This window comes from Leucoraja erinacea, chromosome 21 (assembly GCF_028641065.1).
Source record: "Leucoraja erinacea ecotype New England chromosome 21, Leri_hhj_1, whole genome shotgun sequence".
NCBI classification, from domain to species: domain Eukaryota; kingdom Metazoa; phylum Chordata; class Chondrichthyes; order Rajiformes; family Rajidae; genus Leucoraja; species Leucoraja erinaceus.
Genome location: NC_073397.1, coordinates 23,426,605 through 23,446,458, shown reverse-complemented (window position 1 = coordinate 23,446,458; position 19,854 = coordinate 23,426,605). Strand labels below are relative to the sequence as shown.

The window sequence follows — 19,854 nt, the reverse complement described above, 5'->3', positions numbered from 1 at the left end:
CTTGACCCTAGATTTCCACAAGAGGGTGCATCTTCTCTTTATCTACTGTTTAATTTATTCAAAACAAAAGCATATATTATTAAGTACTAAATTTAGAGACTCAATGCAAATCTATAGTGGTGATTTAAAACCATCAACAACTAGAGAGCAATCCTGAACTAATATCTACCTCATTAGAGACTGAGATTATATTAGATCGGACTTTACTGGCTTTAAGGGGCTGTCCCACTGCGGCAAGTTTAGGAGAGTTTGAAAAAATCTCATGTTGAAGACCTCCTTCGACTATGTTGAAGACCAGCTTCGACTAGCTTCGGGAAAATTGGACACCAAATAGTGGAGAATGAAGAAGGCCTTCTTCGATCTCCTTTGACCTCCCTTTGACCTTCCTTCGACTATTTTGAAGACTATTTACGACTACCTTTGACTACCCTCTATCACCCTACGAATAACATGCCGACCTACTTCGACCAAACCTACGAGTAAAAAAAGTATCCATTTTTTCCATGGCGACCTTTTTTTTTTACTCGTAGGCATTTTTCAACATGTTGAAAAATATGGCGCGACCTAGCTGAGGCCTCAAGTACGCGGGGACTACTCTCAGTAATGAAGGAGAGTTCCAAAGACTTCCTAGGACCTCGTGTCGACCATGCTGCGAGAATGAGTCGAGGGCAAACTTGCCAGAACTCGCGGATTGAGTCGCTGCAGTGGGACAGCCCCTTTATCTCGTACTAAATGTTATTTATGTTATTCCCTTTATCATGTATCTGTACACTGGATGGCTCGATTGTAATCATGTATTGTCTTTCCGCTGACTGGTTAGCATGCAACAAAAGTTTTTCACTGTACCTCGGTACACTGACGATAAACTAAACTCCAAACTGTAATGAGATTGTCTTGACCCGTAACGCTAGATAAGATTTATTTCAATGGTGTCAAGGAAATAATGAGAGATGAATAGATGTGCAAAAGAATCTGTTGTGTTAAATCAATCAAATTTCAACAGTACCTCAGACCAATGTTTGCCCGCAGCATAGCCAAGGCTGAAACTTTAAAAGCAACCTGTAAAACACCCTATGTTGGTTGGCTCCACTTACTGCAACGTTAGCATATTCTATTGTCACACGAGCAACTAACTTTTTATATTCAGAGCCAAGTGCAAACCTTAATATTTTATACATGGGGATTGTGACCTTCTTGTGCACCTGACCTCCTCAGCTCTGCATTGAGAAACAATGAAATGTGGTCCAGCCCTTGGCAGGAAATTAATGTTCTCTGCTGGGATAGATTTGCTTAGACCCACATTATTCAGATTAATGGAAGAACATTGCAGTGTGAGGTGCCGACATAGATAAATGTGTGACATTAGAAAGCTGCAGTCGTTCAGAAAAATGACTTTAATAAACTCATTACTGAACAGACCCAGGCATTATCCTCTTGAGGTATATAGCAGCATCCTTGTACAATGTCAGTACAGGTTTGCTGGGGCTATCCACTGAGGTTATAATGATAAAAGTAAGCATTACTGCTGGTTTGCAACTGCTTTAATATGATTTGGTTCTTATTAGCTTATAAATAATATGAAATTTTTGACATGACAGTGCTTGCACATAATTATTTTCTGACCTGCCAACTTTAATTGGGCTTTCATCATACAGCAACTTCCATATAAAGTATAATGGAGCAGACAAAAACATTTGCATTTTTGTAGTTGTGGAAATTACTCACCATTTGCTATTGATTATGTGGATAGTTTGTTCAGAACATTAGTAGGTCTTTAAGACACTGGAGCTCAATTTAAAAGAAACATCACATTGCATTACAACAAACATGATCTCTAAAATGTTAAAATGAACTCTCAATCTACATAATTGTCAGCCATTTAAATAGGATTCTTATCCAGCATTACTGTTTAAAAACACTGAATGACTTCCCTCATTATCATGACAAATATGCCCCTTGCTACTTCATGCTTAATTTGTTTGGATAAATGTCAGTAGTATATTTTCCTTATTCTTAACTAGCTATCTGTATTATCTTTCACCCAAAATACCGTATGCAGCATTTGTTACTCTGGCTACAAATGGGGGTGATTTCATCTTGGAGGGAGAAAAATCAGCAGCACCACACTTGCTTATTTTAAAAAATGAACAATGAAATGCACACTGCTATAATTTCACAACTCATCTGTCGGCAACTCAGTGGCAAGGTATCATTTTTTTCCCCTGTGTATCCCCAAAAAGAGTTCAGTCTTTGACCCATAATCCAAAATTAAAAAATGGGAAATGGACGCAAAACTCAGTGGGCCAGGCAGCATCTCAGGAGAGAAGGAATGGGTGACGTCTTCGGTTTAAACCAGCATCTGCAGTTCCTTCCTACACATTTCAGGTCAGAATCCTGGTGAAAAGCCGTTAAATGAAGAAAGAGTACTGGACTGTGTTGGACTGTGTACCCCCCCCCAACAATCCCCTTGTCTATATTGGCATTGCTATCCAAGATGTATCCAATTTCCTTTCAAAAAATATTATTATCTTTCCAACTACTTTTCAGACAATACACTTCAGAATAAAGTAGTTTCCGACATTTTATTTTAAATCATGTAAATAGCTCCCACTCCTCCAGGTCAATCTCAACACTGAACATTTACCCAGAATTTGCTGCCGTGACCTATTGCATATTTAATGACAGCTTTAGTTCGTTAAACTTGCCCCTGTCCATTTGATCAGTGATATTTTATGCAGCTAACTGCTGAAAGTGTAGATAGTGCTTCAGGGAGGGTACATGAGCATTTTGGACCTGACCGGGGAAGGAATTGAAAGGAATTGTGTTTCTCCCGAACCCAAAGGCTAAATGGGTACCACTGTGGCACAGCAGTAGAGCTGCTGCCTACCAGAGTCCCAGCTTTGATTCAGACCATGGGTGCTGTATGTGCTGAGTTTGTGCGTTCTCCCTGTGACCATGTGGGTTTTCTCCAGGTGTTATGGTTCCCTCCCACATTCCAAAGATGCGCTGGTTTGTAGGTTAATTCATTTCTCTAAATGCCAAAATTGCCCTTAGTGTGTAGGATGCAAAAGTGGGATAACATAAAACTAGTGTACAGGTGACCGATGGTCGGCATAGATTGGTGAGCAGAAGGGTCTGTTTCCACGCTGTATCTCTAAACTAAACTAAATCATTGGTTTGAGGAATTCTGAAGCTAAAAATGAAAAATAACTAAAGGAAGTGTAAACTAGCATGAGGAAAGTAAAAGTTGAATCAAATACAGAAGAAGAAATAGAGAAGGAAAGAAAGTTTCCATCAAGAAAGACACCTTGACATTCATTATCATCAAAGTCCATTACCGTCAATACCCTGTGTGTCACCATAGACCAGAAACTGAACAGAAACATAGGTCTCATAGCTATAGATATCCTGTGGTGAGTGACTCAATTGTTGATGCCCCTATGGCCTTTCCACTATCTGCAAGGCATAAGTAAGGAGCATGGTGGAATTGTCTCCACTTGCCAGGATGAGTCTTTCAAGACAAAGCAGCCCAGTTGACTGGCACCCATCAATAACTCCAAAATGTGCATTCCCTCCACCACTAATGCACAGTATTTATTTCATCTAGACTAAATCAAAATTTATGACTTTCTTCAAGGAGAGACCTGGACAAGATGCACACGGGCATAATAGTAACTGCAGGTTCCCATCTGAGACTAGGAAGTATATCATTGGTCCTTCATTTTCACTAGGTCGGAAATATTGATCCCAAAAGCATAGTCTGAGTGCTTTCACTGAAAAGATTGCAGTAATTCAAGAAGGCAGTTCTCTAGGTCAGTTATTGATGGGTTATAAATACTGGGGTTTTTATCAACTATTCCCACATCCCAAAAATATATATTTTGAAAGGAACGAAGCTCCATTATTCTGACATTAAGTTTTCCAGAGTAGAGAGAATCTATGGCAATAAGTTCTATTTATTTTGTTATGCTGTCAACAAAGAAAAGTGGATGAGGTATACATTTTCTCTGCTAAGTTTAATTCGAAATCATTTTTTATAAACTAACTGTTTAGGTGGCTCAGAGCTAGGGATCTTGACATTTATCTGCCCATTTGCTTCTAACCTAAAAATAGGTTACATTGATTAATAAGGCAAAAACTGTATAATTTTAGGGCAGTTAAATAATTAAAATCAGGAGATCAGATATTAAGAATGTAATGATGTCTTAAATCAAAAAAAAAACACAAGCATAACTGTTTTCATAAACCTCCTCTCGAATCCGAGGTAGCTCATATATTCAATCATTTTTTTCAGATTGGATATTATACACCTTATTAAAATTCAGAGCACATATATTTCTATCAGCCTCCTTCTGTTCTATTCATAAATGTATGCCCTCAAGTTGCTTATATTAATTTGATTGTTGATCATGATGCATTATGAAAGAATGTCCAACTGATTATTGGGAGCTTATATGTTACACTCCAACTTTATTTCCCTTGCTTCTTACGGCTACGCCCTTAGCAAAAATAAAGCTCGGTACACCTAAACCAAAATCAGAATATCACTGATCTTTCGGCTTCTGAGAAGAACATAAAATTGTTTTCATTGTTTTGGTAAACAAAATGTATTAAGGCGCATGTGAATATGTGTTTAAGAAGGAACTGCAGATGCTGGAGAATCGAAGGTTACACAAAAAAGCTGGAGAAACTCAGCGGGTGCAGCAGCATCTATGGAGCGAAGGAAATAGGCAACGTTTCGGGCTGAAACCCTTCTTCAGACTGATCGGGGGTGGGGGTGGGCGGGGACAAGAAAGGAAAAAGGAGGAGGAGCCCGAAGGCTGGGGGGATGGGAGGAGACAGCAGGGGGACTGAGGAAGGGGAGGAGACAGCAAGGACTAACAAAATTGGGAGAATTCGATGTTCATGCCCCCAGGATGCAGACTCCCCAAACGGAATTATGAGGTGCTGTTCCTCCAATTTCCAAAGTTGAAGTGCTGAGCCACCGGGAGGTCAGCTTGGTTAAGTGCTGAGCCACCGGGAGGTCCGAGCGGAGGTGTTCGGCGAAACGATCGCCCAACCTCCGCTTGGTCTCACCGATATAGATCTGCTGACATCTAGAGCAGCGGACGCAATAGATGAGGTTGGAAGAGATGTAGGTAAACCTCTGTCGCACCTGGAACGATTGCTTGGGTCCTTGAACGGAGTCGAGGGGGGAGGTAAAGGGACAAGTGTTGCATCTCTTGCGGTTGCAAGGGAAAGTGCCCGGGGAGGGGGTGGTACGAGAGGGAAGGGAAGAATTGACAAGGGAGTTATGGAGGGAGCGGTCTTTGCGGAAGGCAGATATGGGGGGAAATGGGAAGATGTGGCGAGTGGTGGGGTCACGTTGGAGGTGGCGAAACTGACGGAGGATTACTTTTTGTATGTGACGGCTGGTGGGGTGAAAGGTGAGGACTAGGGGGACTCGGCCCTTGTTGCGAGTGGGGGGATGGGGAGAGAGAGCAGTGTTGCGGGGTATGGAAGAGACCCTGGTGCGAGCCTCATTTATGGTGGAGGAGGGGAACCCCCGTTCCCTGAATAATGAGGACATTTCAGATGTCCTGGTGTGGAACGCCTCATCCGTGGAGCAGATGCGGCGTAGACGGAGGAATTGGGAGTAGGGGATGGAGTCCTTACAGGAAACAGGGTGGGAAGAAGTGTAGTCCAGATAGCCATGGGAGTCAGTGGGTTTATAGTGTATGTCGGTCAGAAGTCTATCACCTGCAATGGAGATAGTGAGGTCAAGGAATGGTAGGGAAGTGTCGGAAATGGTCCAGGTGTATTTGAGTGCCGGATGGAAGTTAGTGGTGAAGTGGATGAAGTCAGTCAGTTGTGTGCGGGTGCAGGAGGTGGCACCAAAGCAGTCGTCGATGTAGCGGAGGTAGAGGTCGGGGATGGGGCCCTGGTATGTATTGAACAAGGATTGCTCGACGTAACCGACAAATAGGCAGGCATAGCTGGGGCCCATGCGTGTGCCCATAGCTACGTCTTGTATTTGGAGGAAATGGGAGGAGTCGAACATGAAGTTATTGAGGGTAAGGACCAGCTCCGCTAGGCGGAGGAGAGTGTCAGTGGCTGGGTATAGGTTGCTTCTCTGGTCGAGGAAGAACCGGAGGGCTTTGAGACCATCCTGGTGGGGGATTGAGGTGTAGAGTGATTGGACGTCCATGGTGAAGTAACGTGAAGCATGTGAATATGTGTTCTACTGAGCAGGTTCTTCATTTTGCATGATAGCCACATCATTAGCCTAGTAAAAGATCACATATTTTTCTTCTAATGGAGATGCACAATGTGACAGGAAGCCTTTAATAAAATTATATCAATATTTGCATTTAGCTGCTGTGCAAAGATTAGGTCCAACAAACCATCACAACTATCGAAAGATGAAGAGTTGATCATTAACTGAAGATTAAAGTCTGAAATATAAACCAGAGAGAGGAAATGTCCTAATTTTGAGGGAAATGTTGCTGAATTTCTGTCCTTAATGGTACCTAATCCTGCATTTGATAAATGATTTTAAAACATCTCCCACCCCCTTTCTACACAAAAATGTATGCAATCATAGTGATTTTAAATTACCGACCAGTTCCAGACCCTGAGTGATGATGGAGCATCTAATTTCTACTTTATTTGTTCAGCTGTTAGTAGTGCTGCCACGCTGTAAATGTGACTGATGACTCTTAATGAAGTTTCAAAGCATGTAGGTGTCACCCAGGGACTCGTTAGTCCTACTGCATTTATTATGTAATTATTTTCACCTCCGCAAAAATGCCTCACATTTTAAAATTCACACACTCTTTCAAAGCTGTGCCTTAAGTATTCAGGATCTAATCTTATGCCTATTCTGCAGAACTGCCCGAGGCAAAAAAAACCAGGATTAAACTTTGACATGATTAACCCACTCATTTCATCCATTCCTATTTTTATTTTATCTTACCATAAATTACACTTTAAATTACTGAGCACTTTTGAATCCAGTATATAGAAGCCGAATTTCATGATTTGGTTGCTCCATATAAATACTAATCTTTAGACTTTAGACTTTGGAGATGCAGTGTGGAAATAGGCCCTTTGGCCCACCGTATCTATGCCAACTAGTGATCACCCCGTATACCAGCACTATCCCACACACAAGGGACAATTTACAATTTTGAGAGGAAACCAAAGCACCCTGAGAATACCAACTCGGATACAGAGAGAATGTACAAACTCTGTACAGACAGCACCTGTAGTTTGGATTGAAACTGGGTCTTGGGTGTTCCAAGGCATGACATCTCCCGCTGCACCACTGTGCTGCCCTAGAAGAACAAAGTTACTATTTGCATGGAAATGCCATCTTCACCAAGTCCCACTATAATTGGAAGATTATCCAGAGGAATGTCTATTACAGTTCATTTAATATTACTGGAACTGTGTCTTGGAACACATTGGGGAACCTTCACTTTATTGACTACATCAGTTCAAGACGGCTGTAGACGATAGACAATAAATGCAGGAGTAGGCCTGTCAGCCCTTCGAGCCAATCTATACTTGATCGAAAGGGTATTATTTGGGTTAATAATAAGGGTTGTCCAAGAACAGTTTTTCATGATTTCTTCCTGTGATGTATCCATGGGTCAAATTCCATTTATCAGAGGTAGTGCTCCAAACAATTGTAACAAAACCAGCCAACCTCATTCCAGCTTCAAGACCACAGGCAGAAAAATATCCAGAATCAAATTATTTACAACTTAGACCGCAGATCAACAATAATGGATAGTTCTGAAAATATCATGCAGCAAAATTAAAAGCGCAATATGAAGACAAAGAGAACAAAATGCAAAAGAATAATTGAAATAAACTTGAGACCTTCAAATGAAAATATTACAGGGCTAGGGGGTAAAATGGGTAGAATGAGACTAATTGGGTATCTCTTTCAAAGTGCTGGTATAGTCATTTCAAGCTGATTGAGGAGGGAACTCTAGGGGGCGCCGTCCTGTGTGGTATGGCTGCACAGCTTTTCTCCAGGCTGCACCTTCGACCCCGCCCTCGCGGCCTACCAGCGGGCCTGGAGCGATGTTTCCTGAGGGGACCACCCAGAACCTCGGCTTCGGCGGCGGCACAGCGCTGGAGCGGGCGATGCCTTGCCCGGGTCGCCGGGCTGGAGCTCCGGTGAGCTGAGACCGCCGAGAAAAACATCGCGGAGCTGCGGGTCTGTGGAGCGGCCAGCTGCGGGCGGCGGCGCTGACTTTAACATCGGGAGCCTGGGATCTCTCGCTGAGATCGCCAGTGGTGGAGCTCCATTCGGCGCGGCCGTGTTGGCTTTGGAAGCCGCGGTCTTCGGCAAGGAAGCGGCCGTTCCAGTCATCCCAAGTCGCTGAGAGGATTCTCCCGATGCTGGAGCACCACACCCGGCGAGAACGGCCTGGAACATCGGGCCTCCATAAAGGCAACTGTGGAGGCCTCAATAGGCCAGACTATGGGTGGACATGGGATGGGGACTGGGCATTGTGCCTTCCCTCATAATGGGAACCTCTGTGGGGGGATGTTTTTATGTTTACATTTCTTTATTACTGTTATGTCTGTATTCTTTCTTTATGTGCTGCATTGGCAAAAAGCATTTCACTACACCTAGGTGTATGTGACTAATAAAATAACCTTTGAACCTTTGAACCTTATTGTGCTGTAAGATTCAGATAATTACAGTTGAGAATGCCTACTTAGTTGAACCTTCTCACAGGATTCTGAAGTCTTTCCCATTGTAGTAGACAATCAATAATCTCAGGATTTTCATCGCAGCCTCAGAACGCTAATTCCACATGTTCAGTGGTGTATATCAATCCCGATTTTTATTCTTATTGATGTCCAGACAGCAGAGAAGTAATTGGTCATCAATAAGATACAAGCTGTAGTGTTAAACCAGCCATGCATTCAAAATAAGTTATTATTGCATGGCTACCAGACTATTTGCTACCTCATCCACCATCATCAAACGGTATGCTTAAAAACTTGGAACTCTACAAAGGGCAAAGACAAAGCAGAAACTGCAGAAGCACATCATTATCTCCAAATCACACACCATCCAGTTACTAGACCAAACCCTACCACTGTTCCTCCTGCAATTAAAAAACGGATCCCACTTCTAAAGAGCTCTTCATTGTATAAAACATTAGGATCGCGTTCAGGATCTAGTGAAAGCCTTTTTGACTTTACCTTACTCCTGCCTGGGTCTGTGTATTTATTTCATAGAGAAAAAAAAATAGCTTGGTACCAAAGGCCAAGAAGGTGGTGGTGGAGAATGTGGAGGAGTCTGAGGCAATTCATTGACCACACACACTGGTCGGTTAGGAGTGGATCTCATCCACTGACCACAAGTGCCATTTGGTTCTGCCCCATCAGTTTGTCAGTAGGGATTTGCTGCCCTTCTGACCAGCATTCTTTTCTGTTGGTTGAAGCCATTGCACAAGTGTTGATTCCAAAATGGATGGCTCATTGCACGATCTCATTATCCCTTTGCCTATTGAACTAAATAAGATGGCAGTCACATATCACACAGTGATTTGGGTCCAGTTATATCACAAGAAATGAAATGCGTTCACTACCCTTCGCTATAGCAAGCAAAATCTTTGTCAAGTGAAGAATTAGATTAAATATTAAGTTAAATAGGGTAAACGTACTTCCTGTCTTCCAGTATTGCAGGCATTTCATTCTCAGTGGGATGTTATGTTGTAGTTGTGCACAATGTTGGTGATGCCGCATTTGGAGTATTGTGTTCATTTTGGGTCACCCTCCTATAGGAAAGATATTGTTAAGCTGGAAAGTACAGAGAAGACTTGCAAGAATGGTGCCAGGATTTGAGGGCTGAGTTATAAGGAGAGGTTGGGGAGGCTAGTACTTCATTCCTTGGATCACAGGAGGATAAAGGGTGATCTTGTCCAGGTGTATTAAAAACTTGAGGGGGATAGATTGTGTGAATGTATGGCGTCTTTTACCCAGAGTAGGGGAATCAAGAACTAGACGACCAAGACTCAAGACCATTCAAAGAATCAATTTAAGGTGAGAGGGGGAGTATTTATAGGATCTTGAGGGGCAAACAAGCAGAGGTGGGTGTATGGAACTAACTGCCAGCGGAGTTTGTTAGGGCAGGTATTATGACATTTTAAATAAATTTGGATGGTACATAGATAGAAAAGGTTTAGAAGGATATGAGCTGATAAACACAGGCAGATGGGGCATCTTGATCAGCATAGGCAAGTTGGTCTGAAGAGTCTGTTATGAGCCATGCATTATGATTATGACCAGTAATCAAGGACATATGCAGAAGCACATATTGTTTTACTTTGGAGAGATACATTAAATGCAAAGATGTTATATGCATCACTGAAACAAGTGAGAGGAAGATCCTTGCTACTTCTTCCCACAGCTCTAGTTCATGAAGGCACAGTTCCACCTCTTCAAGGACAACGAGAGATGGATAACACTTGCCACCACCTACATCTGGGAAATCAACACACACCTCACTAGTTCTCCCTGGCTCGACGAAGATAAAGATGTTATTTTTTAGTCCTTGTCTGAATGCATAAACTTCTCGAACCAGTTTTGAAGCTTAAAAGACCTACGTGAAACTGGAGTTGGGATCATGCTTAATTAATTTCTGGACAAATCACTAGTGAAGGTTTCACTTGCTCTCAAAGGAAAATAGAAACGAAAAAGAAAAATGGTTGAGATAATCCAAATGTTCTGCTATTTCCATTTGTAAATTTTGAATTATCAAATCCGAGGTGAATGGTTATCTGAATTCCCAAGCAAAGTGTGAAAAGAAATCAAGACCATTCAAAGAATCAATTTTGTATCTCATTATAGGAGCAATTAGCAAACATTATACTGCTTGACCTGAGTAGTTGTGTATGTTTTGTATTTATAGTGTCTGCAGTTTTCTGCATTCGTAAGCATTGGTTGTATTCGGCAATGAAATCAAAAAGCTGCAGACAGTGGAAATCATAGTCATAGATTTAAGGCAACATGGAATAAAAGATCTTCAGCCCACAATATCTATGACGATATTTAATTATCTATTAAGATAAATCCCATTTATTATCACCATGTATGTCATAGATAGACACAAATTGCTGTGGCATAATTAGTGTTTTATATTATTGTAACATAACCTCACCTCTCTAATATTCTGTGCCCTGACTATGAAGGCAAATATTCCGTATGCCCTCTTAATTATTTGTTTTCCAGTAATACTGCATTCAGTGGTCCTTCGACATGTACACCAGGCTTCTCCGTGCTTCCTAAGATCATACCATTCAGTGTTTATGTCTTACCTTTAGTAGTCATCTCAAGACACATCGTCTCTTTTTTTTCCAGATTAAATTACTCCTAACCATTGCTCTGTCATTCTTACCAATTTACCAATATCATTCTGCAGTTAAAAAATACCCTTCTCACTATCAACAACACCAGCAATTGTGAAATGACCAATACCTCCTACATTTTTTTTCTTCCTGTAGGGGCGCTTTCCTGTGCGGCTGCCTGTCCTGCAGTTGTCCGTTTTCTTCACTTCTTTTTTATTATTTTTAGTGCGTTAAAGTGTGTAGTCGGGGGGGGTCTAATCTTTTTATGTGTGGGGGGTGGTGGGGGGGAAGGGGAAACTGCTTTTCAAGTCCCTACCTGGTCGGTGAGGCCGCCTTCCTCCGAGCAGCACCTTGGACCTGTCCTCGCGGCCTACCAGTGGGTCCTGGAGCGACGTTTTCTGAGGGGACCTGGCTAGAACCTCGGCTTTGGCGGCAGCGCAGCGCTGGGGCGCTGTCGCGGAGCGGGCGGAGTGGGCAATGCCTTGCCTGGGTCGCCACGCTGGAACTCCAGTATGCTGGGACCGCCGATAAAAACATCGTGGAGCCGTGGTTCTGTGGAGCGGTCAGCTGCGGTGCTGAACTTTACATCTCGGAGCCTGGGATCTTTCGCCAAGATCGCCAGTGTGTGAAGCTTCGTCCAGCGCGGTCTGTTGGCCTGGAGGCCGTGGTCTCCGGTAAGAGGGCGGCCGTTCCTGGCATCCCAAGCCGCTGAGGGTTCTACCGACGCCGGAGTACCATCACCTGGCGAGAACGGCCGGGAACATTGGGCCCCGTAACGGCGACTGTGGAGGCCTCAATAGGCCTGACTCTGGGCGGACAAGAGGATGGGGACTGGACTTTGTGCCTTCCCCCACAGTGGGAACCTCTGTGGGGGGATGTTTTATGTTTTAATGGTAAACTTCTTGAATGCTATGTTGTATTTTTATTAGTGTGCTGCAAGGACATCTGAATTTCCCCTGAATAAGGGGATTAATAAAATAATAATCGAATCTATTCAAATTTGGTTAATTAATGTACATAACATTAACATTGGGGTGGAACGGTGGAGCAGCGGTAGAGTTGTGACCTTACAGCGCCAGGATCCCGACTTTGATAGTGAGTACGGCTGCTGTCTGTACAGAGTTTCTATGTTCTCCCTGTGACTGTGTTGGTTTTCTCCGGGTGCTCTGGCTTCCTCCCACACTCCAAAGACGTACAGGTTTATAGGTTAATTGGCTTTGGTAAAAAAATCTGTAAATTGTCCCTAGTATGTGGGATAGTGTTAGTCTGTGGGCATCGCTGGTCTGTGTGGATGCAGTGGGCCAAAGGGTGTGTTTTCATGCTGTGTTGCTAAATTAAACTAAACTAAACAAGCAATGATATTTCCAGCACATATCCATGCGTTTTCCATTACAAATCAATCTGTCTGATGAAATGTATCGACCCAAAACATCACCTATTCCTTTTCTTCGGAGATGCTCCCTGACCCGCTGAGTTAATCCAGTATTTTGTGTCTATCTTCAGTGTAAACCAGCATCTGCAATTCCTCCTTACACAAATCAACCCTTCACCATCTGCCTGAACCTTTTCTCACCAAGCCAATTCCACATTTAATTCCCCCATTTGCAACCTAGATTTCACGAGTTCTTACTCTTTAGACCAATATCCCTTGTGAGATTTTCGATCCTTCTGTGCTGAATGCAGGAAACTATTTTTGAAGATATTGCATGAAATTAAGGCAGTTACTTGGAAAGTAACTGATTTTCATAGACCTGTCTTCAAAACACTGGGGACTTCCATTTTTAATTTCCTTCAGAGAATGTAACAACAAAAACTCATAGACTATATATTGTTCTCATTATATCCCAAGTTCAACATGTATTTCCATCAGAGAATAAAATGCATTGAAAAAACATCCTTTGAATAGATTTCAGATTAAGATCTATCACACAAAACATTAATTTACTTGCAGATAGCTTTCGATCAAAGGTTCAAGCATTTACTCTTGGTTCTTCAGTAACTAATTAATGGTATCTACTCATTAACACCATTGAGTCTTAGTCTTGGAAGATTCATTAAGGTTAAAATCATTTTTAAATTACCTAGGGGTAATTTATTAAACAAATGGATTTTTAGAAGCTTGCAGGCTGCTAAAATTGTAGCTGTCTGCAGAGTAACCTTCAGAGGCTCTGTAGCCATAGTTTATCCTCTGGGAGAAGGAGAGAATAAAAATGATTTAGCCTGCAGTAATAATCTATTCTAACTCTCACAGACCAAGAACCCTGAAGGAATTGCAGCCTTCATTGTTGTCTGAACCAAAATGTAATGCTTTTTTTGTCAGCTTTCCCTGACCTTTGCATCCAGGGCAATTTTACTTTCAACATGAAAATAGTTTGTTATATCCACGTTAGCTTGATCAAAACACACAACTGGTATGTGTGTTTCATCCATCATATTCCTCTCAGTACACACAGGAACCTAGAAATTGAAATTGAAATAATTAGCAAAAATGGTTTTAAAAATCGCAAGCTGATCAAAAATGGTGCAGAAGGTAGCAGTGGTCATTTTGGTGAACATTGTAAACATTGTGGACATTGGACTATGTCATAAGGTCGTAAGTGATTGGAGCAGAATTAGGCCCTTCGGCCCATAATGGCTGATCTATCTCTCCCTCTCTACCCCATTCTCCTGCTTTCTCCCCATAACCCCTGACACCTGTACAAATCAAGAATCTATCTCTGCCTTAAAAAAATCCATACTTGGTCTCCACAGCCTTCTGTGCAAAGAATTCCACAGATTCACCACCCTCTGACTAAATAAATTCCTCCTCATCTTCTTCCTAAAGGAATGTCCTTTAATTCTGAGGCTATAACCTCTAGTCCTAAACTCTCCCATTAGAGGAAGCATCCTCTCCACATCCACTCTCACCAAGCCTTTCACTATTCTGTACGTTTCAATGAGATCCCCCCCCATTCTTCCAAACTTCAGTGAGTACAGGCCCAGTGCTGTCAAATGCTCATCATATGTAAACCCCCTCATCCCTGTGTCTGTGGAACTGGTGTGTGTCCGGGGACGGGATTTGTCTGAGACCTTGTCAGCGATTGGTCCAGACCCCCGCATCCCACACATCACTGGGGGAGGGAGGCAGGAGGGTGGGGGGGATTTTTAATTTTTAATTTACCTTTGCCGCATTTTTGTTTGCAATATTTGTTTGCTTTCACATATAGGGGCCAACAATACACCTGGACCAGATTGCCTCAAGGGTTTATCAATTCGCCTACTTTATTTTCCAGGTGTACCCAAGAACAATTGAGTACTTTAAATTTCAAGAGGAAATCCACATTAGTGCAGTATGTCGATGACTTATTAGTGGCCAGCAAAAACGAATCAAGTAACCATGAGATACTGCACAATTACTAAACCATCTAGCTAATTTGGGAAATGTAGTCTCCCAGTTAAAGGTGCTAATGGCCCAGGAGAAAGTAAAATCTTTAGGGATCGTAATTTCGGCAACCAAAAGGAGTCTAGAGAAAAGCAGACTCGAACCCATCTGCGAATTCCCAGTTCCAACAGAAGCCAAACAAATGAGGCAATAGCTTGGCATGGTCAATTATTGTAGAGCTGCCCCTAACAATGCCACTACTGAATGTGAGCTATATACTGCAATCTCCATTTAGACATGAACAGCCATGGAGTGGAGGGATATAAACCATATCTAGGCAGATTGGACAATTTAAATTGGTCTCAAGGCCTGTACCATTATCAAGGGCCAAAGGACCTGTTATTGTGCTGTACTGTTCTATGTTCTATAAAAGGAATTTCTATAACTGATTAACCAGTGAGTTATCAGCAATGCATGCCACAGAATGAAATACTGCAGGACAAATTGGGAGGAACTGCTGTTAATCTTAAGGGACACTCAAGAATACAGATAACTACATGGTAAATGTTAACTGCTGGACGTAGCAGGACATGGAACCTTTTCTAGACCAGGAATGATATGTCAATTGAATTGGTAAGCTTACCCTTAATTGCTCTATTTATAGCATACCACACATCCATTGGTGGTGTTCTAAAATGGAACACCTACACTGGCCAAACTCAGGATTACCTTTATGTCCCAACAGCAATCTGATATTTGAGGGATATGTACTTTACAGCAGTAATGCTGATTCTCAGCGCACATTGCTGCACTCTTTTGGTCTGTGTAAGTTTCTATATACAAATAACAATACCTGGTCATATCAGATCCATGTTCTTGTGTTTATTAATCACATTCAACAAATAATTTTACAGAGAGTTTCTGCAACAGATGATCAAATAAAATTCAGTAATTAAACGACATAGCAGCGATAGTTATGTTATATGCCCCCGGTGACTAGAAATACTACTAAAAATATATTTTTTCCCATAAAGAGATTTCCGCTGTGCAGACTGCCAGCTGTTCAGAGTTTAGACAGGCCATTTGTGTGATTGATGAAATGGACACCATAGCCCAAGCATCATCCCACTTCATGGCTCATTAAATGGGTTCCAAAATGTGAAGTGGCATCATTTGTCAGTGAGCAATATATGTCAATGGTTTACTGGGCAATTAACTGGCATGAAGGCATAAGGCTGGGAGCCATTTGCCATCCTACCCAGTCCATACTCCTGACAGAACAACAGGCGTTAATGCAGATTTGCAATACATAAGATGTGAGCACTGCTTTCCTCTGGCAATAATTGGCCTGCTGATTTTGTCACTAAACCACAAAACTAGCTCTTGTAGATCTTGTGTGGGGAAAATGGGATCCAGTTAATTGGGCAGTCAAAAATGTACCATTGTCAGCGCCCAAGTGCTTTTTTCTTATTGATTTAAGTAAAATTGGACACAAGTGATTTTGAAAAAGTTCTTGCACATACAGCAACAGTTACTTGAGAGTAGTTACATTAGGTTTTGTAATTAAATAAGACAATGCTAGAGAAAATTAAAGAATCAAGTGCTATTTACAGCGAGGTGTTCTATTGCACAGCACCAAATGTGCTTATGTCTGATCAAGTAACACGTCAAAGCAACTAAATCTGCAAGTCCATGCAGTATTGAAGGACAACATCTCACCAAATGATTTAGATTTCCTTAAAGATATTTAGATGTGGCCTATAAACTATTATCAGACATTTATATTGTTATCAAAATTAATAGTTATTCCGAGAGAGCAGAAGCGAATTGCTTGTCATTCCAATTAACTCCAGTAGGAGTTTACATAGACACTTAAGGGCACACTGACAATGCACAACACATACACATTTCAATTGCTAATTGCTCATAGAGTGTGTGAATAGAGAGGAGATTTTTCACCTATATTTTCCCATAAAATTTATCAAAATAGTTTGTTCTTTAGCCAAACAGAGAAGAATTGATGATAGTCAACTATTTTCATGGAGTGCTATTCAAAAACATTTGTTGCTTTTCATTCCTACAAGCTATGCTAAATTATGTCTTAACATTTTTTGTGAAACCTTCATTACAAATATGAGTCTACAATTTGGGATACATGATTATTGTGGCTTATTGAAAGGCTATTTATGATTGCTTTTCCAAGATAAAGTTGTAACATTTTAATTAATTAAGTTGAAATAAGGTATGTATTTTTCATGAAGTAAAAGATATTAAATGAATTATAAAACAGTGACCGTCAAGCGTTAATTTTCATGTGCATTGGGATAGGAACATTTTTAATGTTGTGTTTAAAAGTGAAAATGTGTTGGATTATATCAAAGGTCCATATATTGGATAAAAAAAATTAGAGCATTTCATGGAATGTGGTTACAATAGTTATTACAGATTATACATTACTATAAAACTAGCACAAGGTTTGACACACAAGAAACTGAAATAGGTCTCAACCTGGAAAAGCCACCAGCCCATTCCTTCCACAGATGCTGCCTGACCCACTGATTTTCTCCAGCGCATTGTATTTTGTTCAAGATTTGAGCTGAAGTCATCCTGTGTGATTACATGGGATCCCAGATATTTTATTTATTGTTCAGAATTCAGAAGAAATATGGGACAAGATTGAAATGGAATAGTTGGGGCATTGTAGGCTGAAGTTAAAATGATGTAATTCTGAAATAGATTGGAGCAGGGATTTTTAATGTAATTAATAAAGACTATTAATGGAAAAAACTTCAGATTAGAAACATAGAAAATAGGTGCAGGAGTAGGCCATTCGGCCCTTCGAGCCTGCACCGCCATTCAATATGATCATGGCTGATCATCCAACTCAGGTTATTAAATACAGTGGATTGACATGAGGAAGAACAAGAAAATTTATTGGGGAATTTAAGACAGTTATTTTAGATGTAATTAAAATAATTTTTTGGGACACTGTATACTGATGTTAAAAATTTAAAATCAAGACATATTTGGGATAGTCTTTATTGATAGTAAGTTCTTGCAAAAAGAATGAGTTGGACGTTCTTAATGCACGGACTAGAATTGATAGGCAATGGTTGATATTTACGTTGTGATAATGTTTTTGTCTTGTTAGAAGATGGAATAGTTCTTGGTTTGTTGAGTAAAATAGGGTTTCAATTGCTAAATGATGAGAGATTCTGAAGTAAAGGCTTCTAATGTTGAATAACTGTTCTATGGCAATTTGAAAATAAAATATTTCTTAACATTATTCTGAACCGCTTGGAAAAGCCCAGAAGAAAAGTTGATCTGAGTTTGACTCTATTGAACTATTAGGTAGCTAATGTTTCTATATAGCATACTTAGCACATATTAACATCCGCTCGGATGTAATGAAATCAATAATTTACTTCCAATAATCTTAGACATATCAAATAAGGAAAATATTTCAACATGGGGTTTCAACTTTAACTACAGTTTTGGAGATTTTATTTTGCCAGAATATTCCCACAATGAAGGTGGTCATGCACTCCTTCTATACAATTTACAAACACTTGACTTCTCTCAAATGCTTATTCAGCTAAGCACAGTGGATACGATCACTATCAAGAGACTGATCGTTCTGTTCACAGTCATTCTCCAGCCCTCCTTCCTTTATAGCCCGGACTGTTTGAGGGCTGGTGGAATAGGATGAGGATTTAGCAATATGATTTGTGTGAGTCCCTTCGATTCCTCGAACCTTGGTATCCTGCATGTGCGCGGAGGCTCCATGTGATGGCATCTCATGTTTGACTTTCAGGTAGGCTTTGGCTTTGTGATGCCTGGGTTTGCCTTCACTGTAATCAGTCACTCGGCATTCATAAGTGCCTTCATCTGTAATCTTTATATTGGATAACCGTAGCTTGTGAGAGATATTGCTTCCAACCACCTTCACAGCCTACAGGGAATGGAAAAAACAAACAATGCTTTAAAAATAGGTTTATAAAAAACAATCTAATGAGAAATAAAGTATCATCCATTTAAGACTTGATCCTACTAACTTTCTTTGGTTATATAGCATACAATTAAATATTCAAATTTGATTCAAATAAATTAATTAATTACTTTAGATTTGATTCCAAATGGAATTGCATATTAATGGATTCCCTATAAGACAGTTTCCAAGAACCAGCATCCCAAGTGACTTTCTTATATTTTGAGTCTGAAGAAGGGTCCTTACCCAAAACATCACCCATCCTTTTTTTCCCAGAGATTCACTGAGTTACTCCAGCACGTTGTGTCTGTTATTGGCATAAACCAGCATCTACGGTTCCTTGTTTCTACTCTATTTGTATATGTCTGTGCAACATTGTTCAGTTACATAATGATATTTGCTCAACAAACAATTAAAATAAACTATTTAAGACAAAGTATTTTCTAAAAGTCTTCAAATATGGCCAGGTTGGTTCCTGGAATGGCAATGTACTCATGTAAGAAGAACTTTCTTTATGTAATACCTAATCACTATTCTGAGAAACATGTAATAGTGAACCAGACTGTGCGGGAACTATTGCATGGGTAGTATTCAGCAGGTCAAGCTCTTTACAGCCTGGATGGTGAAATGGTGTTGTGATTAATATTCGCACAGCATATTGGCATGAGAATTAATTGTGCAGTGTTTGAATGGAATTAATTTATCATAAAAAGCTGATGGTGGCCGAACTAAGGTTCTAAAAGGTTCTGAATTGTTATGTGGCAACAGATGCAGCTGTAATATTTCCACAATGGACAGAATGAAACTAAAGACAGACTATGTAAGATGGCACCAAGAAATCAAATTTCAAAGGATTTTCTACCCAAGAGGACATGAACCTCACTACCACAGCAACATTAAATGGGGAAATACCCCCATTAAAATTGAAAACAAGCTCTAAAAGAGAGTGCCTTCCATAATGTTTGGGACGAAGACACATCATTTATTTATTTGCCTCTGTATTGCACAATTTGAGATTTGTAATAGAAAAAAAAAATCACATGTGGTTAAAGTGCACATTTTCAGATTTTAATAAAGACCATTTTTATACATTTTGGTTTCACCATGTAGAAATTACAGCAGTGATTATACAGAGTCCCCCCATTACA

At 40.7% G+C, this 19,854-nt stretch overlaps 2 protein-coding genes across 2 annotated transcripts in view; both read right to left on the bottom strand.

The window, feature by feature from the left end:
- LOC129707403 (protein-glutamine gamma-glutamyltransferase 2-like) overlaps positions 1-19,854 on the bottom strand; it is a 276,786-nt gene that overhangs the window by 158,942 nt on the left and 97,990 nt on the right. The gene's annotated exons all lie outside the window — the stretch shown is intronic.
- LOC129707408 (V-set and transmembrane domain-containing protein 2-like protein) overlaps positions 15,562-19,854 on the bottom strand; it is a 78,688-nt gene continuing 74,395 nt past the window's right edge. The window contains exon 4 of the mRNA XM_055652419.1: positions 15,562-18,670. Within this exon, the coding sequence (XP_055508394.1) occupies positions 18,314-18,670 (357 nt within the window). The 3' untranslated portion in view covers positions 15,562-18,313. The remainder of the gene's footprint in view (positions 18,671-19,854) is intronic.